The 6,530-nt window shown below is 47.9% G+C and overlaps 1 protein-coding gene across 1 annotated transcript in view; it reads right to left on the bottom strand.

The window, feature by feature from the left end:
- Positions 1-6,220, bottom strand: part of ITGAM (integrin subunit alpha M) — a 33,835-nt gene extending 27,615 nt beyond the window's left edge. Inside the window, exons 1-2 of the mRNA XM_004706010.2 lie at positions 6,185-6,220; positions 3,523-3,628 (exon numbers count right to left, since the gene is read on the bottom strand). Coding sequence (XP_004706067.1) covers positions 3,523-3,628; positions 6,185-6,212 — 134 coding nt within the window. The 5' untranslated portion in view covers positions 6,213-6,220. The remainder of the gene's footprint in view (positions 1-3,522; positions 3,629-6,184) is intronic.
- Positions 6,221-6,530: the final 310 nt, after the last annotated feature.

Raw genomic sequence — 6,530 nt, forward strand, 5'->3', positions numbered from 1 at the left:
GTCACGTGGAAGTATCCACGGCCCCTCCGTCACGTGGAAGTATCCACGGCCCCTCCGTCACGTGGAAATATCCACGGCCCCTCCGTCACGTGGAAATACCCACGGCGCCTCCGTCACGTGGAAATACCCACGGCCCCTCTGTCATGTGGAAATATCCACGGCCCCTCTGTCTGTGGAAGTATCCACAGCCCCTCTGTCTGTGGAAGTATCCACGGCCCCTCCGTCATGTGGAAATATCCACGGCGCCTCCGTCATGTGGAAATATCCACGGCCCCTCTGTCATGTGGAAATATCCACGGCCCCTCCGTCACGTGGAAATATCCACGGCCCCTCTGTCACGTGGAAATACCCACGGCCCCTCTGTCTGTGGAAGTATCCACGGCCACACCTATCTGTGCGTGTGGTTTACTCCCACACACCAGCCCATGCTGGCTCAGCTCCCACATCTGCCTGCGCACCCACTCAACAATTATAGCTTGTTATTACTGTTATTGCAGGACTTTGTACCAAGGATTAATTTTGGTTCAAGGTTTAAGGAGTATCTCAGGGCCATAGTCTGTTCCACATGTTTCTGTCAGGGACCGCTGTGGGTAGTGGTCGTCAACATCATCTAGTTCTTCTACCCCTGCCGGTGCTGAGATGCTTCTACCACCAAAGACTTTCTACCCACTGGCTTGTGATCTTCTACATTCTGCATCCTTGCATGTGTTCCGTGAGTCTGAAGAGGACTTTAGAGATTGCTGACAGACATATGGGCTAATATCGGACTTATGACCTTGGACTGGACTGGGTTGGGATGTTTTCTCAATGTTCATATGCGTCTTTATGAATTTGTTTCTCTAGTCTACCCAGACTAACACAAAAAGGATGAAGTTGGACCCTTGGCTGACACCAGACACCAAAAATGAACTCACAATGGATCAAAGGCCTGCATTTCAGAGCTAAAACTGTAGAGCGCTTAGATGAAAACACAGGGCGTGAATCTTCATTTGGCAACGGACTCTAAGGTACGACGACGACGACAAAAGTACCAGCAACCACTGCAAGAGAGACATGGGGCATCATCAAAGCGATCAACTCGGGGGCCAAAGAAGCCTTTTCTGACCGCCCAAAGACACGTGGGAGGAAAATCGTTTCAAATGACCTTTCCATTCAGGGTCAAGGGCGCAAAAGACTGCAAGAATTAGTCAACTCACCCGCAAAAATGTCCAACCAGCCCCATGAAGACACAGGCAAGTGACTTGGAAGAAAGAAGATACACCCATGGCCAAAAGGCAAGGGAGAAGTTGCTCAACATCCTTAGCTACCAGGGAGATGTTAGTCAAAACCACACAAGAAACCACTTCACACCCACCAGGATGGCCAGACTTTCAAAATGCAGAAAACGAACAAGTGCTGGCAAGGATGTGGGAAAAACCAAGCCCTCACAGATCACCAGGGTGCAGCTGCGGGGGTGGGGGTAGGAGGTTGACCATTCGCCAAAGTTTTAACCTTGACTTACCATCTGACCCAACAATTGCATTCCAAGGTATGTGCCCCTCCAAATGGAAAATGAGGATTCAGACCCCCCCAAAAATTGTGCACAAATGCTCACAGCAGTACCCCCACCCACACACCCACACACTAGCTAGAATGTGGGTGCAATGGAAAGGTCCCTCAGCCGATGAATGGATAAGCACAAGGCGGTGTGCCCATACAATTGAATATTACCCGACCATCAAAAGGAAGGAATAACATGCCGGCGCATGAACCAAATCTTGAAAACGTGTTGCCGAGCGAAAGAAGAAAGCCACTGAGTGTCTGGTTGCATTGATAGAAAACGAGCCCCCGATTAAATGAAATTAAATCAAAGTTTAAAAAACGAAAAGAAATCTATGAAAAATCCTATCATCAATAGGATTCTAATAATTTTACTAACCAGTCCATTCTAAACTGTCATCTATTGTCTTATCACAGACATATGCCGTCGGGTCATTTTGTGTGTTATTTTCAGAATCCTTGTCAGAGAAAGCAGGACATTGGAAAGTGTGATTCAAAGTACTTCAGAACGCCTTCGGTTCAAATCCTGAGACTAGATGTTCGATCTTTGCTTTAAATCTCCGTTTTCTAATCCTTAAAAATAGAGACGCATACCTTCACCTTGCCGGATTCTGAGGAAATTTAATATGTCAATGTTTGCAAGTTGTTAGGTCAGCACTTAACCTGGTTGTAAAAGAGGCTACAGGGTGTTTCTTGGTGGATTTAACGATGTGATTTTTTTCAATGTTACATTTAAAAATTCAATGAAGATCCATTTGACCACAAAAAGAAAAAGAAAGAAAGAAAATGACCAGAATAGACCCATGAACAGGGCCAGACATAGACTCGCCGTTGCCTGGAGATGTAGGGCCAGCGGGAGGAGCGGGGAGGAAGGAAGAGTGACTGCTTAGTGGGGTTTAGTTTCTGAAACCAGATCTTGGCGATGGGTGCACCGCCTCGTGAATCTCCAAAAAGCCCCTGAAGCACACCTTCAAATCCTCGAAGGGCGAAGTCTGTCGTGTGTGAATGCGCCTTCCGTGCAAAAGGAGACAGACACCACTCCTCCCCGATGCAATGTGCAAGTATCAATGTTGGATGACACACTAGGCTTTTCAAGGGGGGAGGGAGGTCATTTTCATGAATATCCGGTGTGGACGGAGTAGCTACGAAAATCATCTTTTTGTGCACGCCAAGTTTGAAAACAATCTAAAGGTTGATGAAGAAAAGATTTTTTAAAGGGAAGAAACGATTTTATGTCACGTCAATGTTTATTGCCGTACGTCCTTGGAATGGTGAAAGGCAAGTACTAGAGGTCCTGAAGAAGTTTTCTGTGTATTTATCTGGCCAAAGCACCCAGTCCAATGAAGAAGAGGCGGGAAAGGGAGGGTGGGGGGGAGAAGAAGGCGTGGGGTGTAGCAGAGGTCAGCAAGCTTCTTTCTGTTGGTGGCTAGACTGCAACTATTTTAGGTTTTGCTAACCAGACCATCTGTCACAGCGACTCAGTCCTGCACGGCGGCTCTAAAACAGCCACAGACAATGAGTAATGAACGGGTGGGGTCATGCCCGATAAAACTGTCTTCATAAAAGCAACCAGCTGTCCAGGGGCGTCAGTGTGTCCACAGGTGTATGGAAGAGAAGGCGGGGGAGACTTTGGGTCCTCATCCCCTTTTATATCTTTTACCTTGAGAAGCCTGTATATCTATTCCCACGGAGCCCTGGTAGCCCTGTGGGTTAGGGCTTGGACTGCTGAACTGCAAGGTGGGAGGTTCAAACCCACCAGCCACTCAGAGGGAGAAAGATGAGGCTGCTTGCTCCCTGAAAGCTTTCCAGTCTCAGAGGTCCACAGGGTCCCTAAGAGTTGGAATCCACTCAATGACCGTGGGTTTGGGGAGTTTATTCCCAATTCAAAACATTAAATCAAGAAAATTGTCACTTTTTCCAGGTAGTTCAGCCCTGGAGCGAAGGGTAGGAAACAGAGAACATCATGGGAGGGTCTTCTCTTACCGGGACCCCTCAAACTGGACCACACTCTGTCCGAAGCCCCTTGCGTTCTCTCGGAAGGTCATGATGTTTTCGGTGTCCAGGTTGAAGCCGTGACATAAGGCCAGAGCTGGAAGGGCAAAAGGGGGGAAGAGTTAGGTGGTGAAAAGACGTCGGCTCTCATGCTTGGTGCATTTTCAGGCCAGGACTCCCCCAACCGGACAGCCTCCTGCCTGCCTCCCAGCCAGATCAAGCTCCGACAGCTTGGGGCTGAGGTCAACACCCTCTCCTGTAAAGGGTCAATTGGTAGACTTTTTCATCGTTGTGGTCCAAAAGGCAACCTAGAATCTACAGTAGAACCCTGGAACTCTGGACCGCGTCAGACCTCAACAGCATCACGGGATGTGGACGCAAAAGCATCGGATCCGACCCACCCAGCGCGCGTGATTGTTGTACACAAAGCAGTTTGTGTTTTGTTCACTCGGCGTTAATTGGCATTGCTGGTACGCGTATTTAGAACTTTTGCAGCTGTGTTCCAAGCGTTTTGCTATAATTTTCTTGGTTTTTATGGCTTTTTGTACTGTTTTTAGATAAAAAACATGGGTCCTAAGAGTTTTTTGAAAAGAATCATCATGATAAGGAACTGGTTAACTGTGTTGTTGATATTGTTGATGATAATTTAGTAAACCTTTTAGAAAACAGTTAGGGAAACGCCAACAGCAGACCGCATTAGACAGGATTTTTGGTTTTTTTAAGAGAAAGTCAGCCAGGACTTAGTGAAAAAAGGCAAAGAAGGGAAAAACATCTCCTGAAAAGCAGCTCCCAGTTGATTTGATGGAAGAGGATCCCCTTCAAACAATGACCCTCTCTCCATCCCTCCTCCCCACATCCGTGTCCACAGATCCAGATCCTCATCCGTCTCGAGGTATGGGCCACACTGGAGTTGTTTAAAGCATTTTTAATGTTGTGTTTCTTCTTTAAATTACATTATTTACCTCTGAACCTATTTACTTTTAAATTTCTGTGTAATATTTTGGATAAAAAGGCAAGGTTAGGGTAAAACCTTGGTGGTCGAGAACAGAGGGATTCATTTCACTTAGTGCTTATGGAAAAATTGATTCGGAACCTGACTGCATCGCATCTCGACGGTCCTTCTACAACAGATTAGCGTCAAGGTCTGGGGTTCTACTGTATTACACAGATACATATATAACAAGAGATGAAGTATGTTTCCCCAAATGTTTATTGAAGGAATTCTAGCAATAATAATTGAGCATAACATTTTTGTAATAAAGGTCTTACTAATGAGACAAATGTTATTCTTTGAGGGAGATAAAATTTCATTCAGTTGAGGTGCAAAGTGAGTGCTCCTCTCATCAAATCAATTATCTGTAAAAGTCATTCTTTTTTTCAATGTATGAATCATTTTATTGGGAGCCCGTACAGCTCTTGTAAAAATCCACACATTGATTGCGTCAAGCACATTTGTACATATGTTGTCATCATCATTTTCAAAACATTTTCTTTCTTCATAAGCCCTTGGTATCAGCTCCTCCTTTCTTCCCTTACCTCCCCCGCCCTCCCACCCTCATGACCCCTTGATAAATTATAAATTATTATTATGTTCAGATCTTACACCATCCGCGGTCTTCCTTCACCCACGTTTCTGCTGTTTGTTCCCCAGGGGTGGGGGGTTATATGTCCATCATTGCAACCGGTTCCCCCTTTCTCTCTTTTTTCCCCCTTGCCGCCCCCCACCTCTCCCTGTAAGAGCCATTCTTAGCTCACAGGTGGTACAAAGCATATTGTGGGTCACTTATGACCTACAGCTAGTAGTTTGGGGACCACCGGCCTGAGGTCTACTCAGACCACCGTCATGGGGTGCATGCAGCCCCTTTCCAAGCTCACAGACATGGTTTTCCTCTAAAGCAGTGGTTCTCAACCTATGGGTCGCGACCCCTTGGAGGGTGGAGCGACCCTTTCACGGGGTCGCCCGATTCATCACAGTAGCTCAATGACAGTGATGAAGTAACAATGAAAATAATGTTAGGGCTGGGGGTCACCACCACATGAGGAACTGTCTGAAAGGGTCGCGGCATTCGGAAGGTTGAGAACCACTGAAATTGTTTCCATTCTGTCGATTTGCCCAATAGTCAAGTTCCTGTCGCCCCTCCATTACATAAATCCCTGCCTACGCAATTCTCAAGAACTGTCTTTCCTGCCTGGTCCGTTCCCCACGGAACACAGCCAGCCACGGAAGCAAACATGGAAGCATGGGGATCAGTCATTTGCTCCTCCGGATTCTTAGAAACCGGAACTGGGGGTCAAGGTGGATGAGTCAGGCGATGCCCAAGCCCCCTGGGAAAGGAATGCCACGGGGGCCCTGCACCCTTGGGCCAGTCATGTCACCGCTCTGGACTTCCGTTCTCTTACTTACAAAGGGAAGGTACCTGTGGAGCCCCCTGGATAAGTCTGTGCACTTAACCATTTGCCCAAGTCCCTTTGCCCATCGCACCTTAGTCCAGCTCTGTCCTCGGCTCCACCTCTCATGCTTTCTCTTACCCCATGCCCCCGTTCCCTCGTCTCAGTCCAACTTCTTAGCTTTTCTCTGCCCCCCATCTCCACCGTCAGAGTCGGAAGTCCCCTCTCCCAAAGCTGCGGTGCTCCCCTAAGGCCCCCCGGGTACCTGTCAACAGAAGGACTCCGCTTGCCATGGCCGAAAGGCGGGGAACCAACTTCTGACACCGCGGAGGTCGCTCGGGGAAGCCACCAAAGCCAGTCAGAGCAGAAAGAGAGAAGTGGGAGGCACACGTCTGACTGAATGCTCAAAGGAAGAGGGCGGAGGCTCCGTTAGCACACAGCTCGGCTTGACCTTCCCTCTCAGATGGCCTAGACCTAGTGGCCTTCCCTGCTACCTTCTGGGCCCACCCACCTCTGTCTTTTAAAAGGTGTCATTTGCTGCCCACTAGTTTCTGGGATTAATCAACCCAGCCTGAAAAACAAGTTGAATAGACTCAGGGTCTGCTTCCTGG

The sequence above is a fragment of the Echinops telfairi genome, unplaced genomic scaffold (assembly GCF_000313985.2).
Source record: "Echinops telfairi isolate 266 unplaced genomic scaffold, ASM31398v2 ScPeMD7_5;HRSCAF=22, whole genome shotgun sequence".
NCBI classification, from domain to species: Eukaryota; Metazoa; Chordata; class Mammalia; order Afrosoricida; family Tenrecidae; genus Echinops; species Echinops telfairi.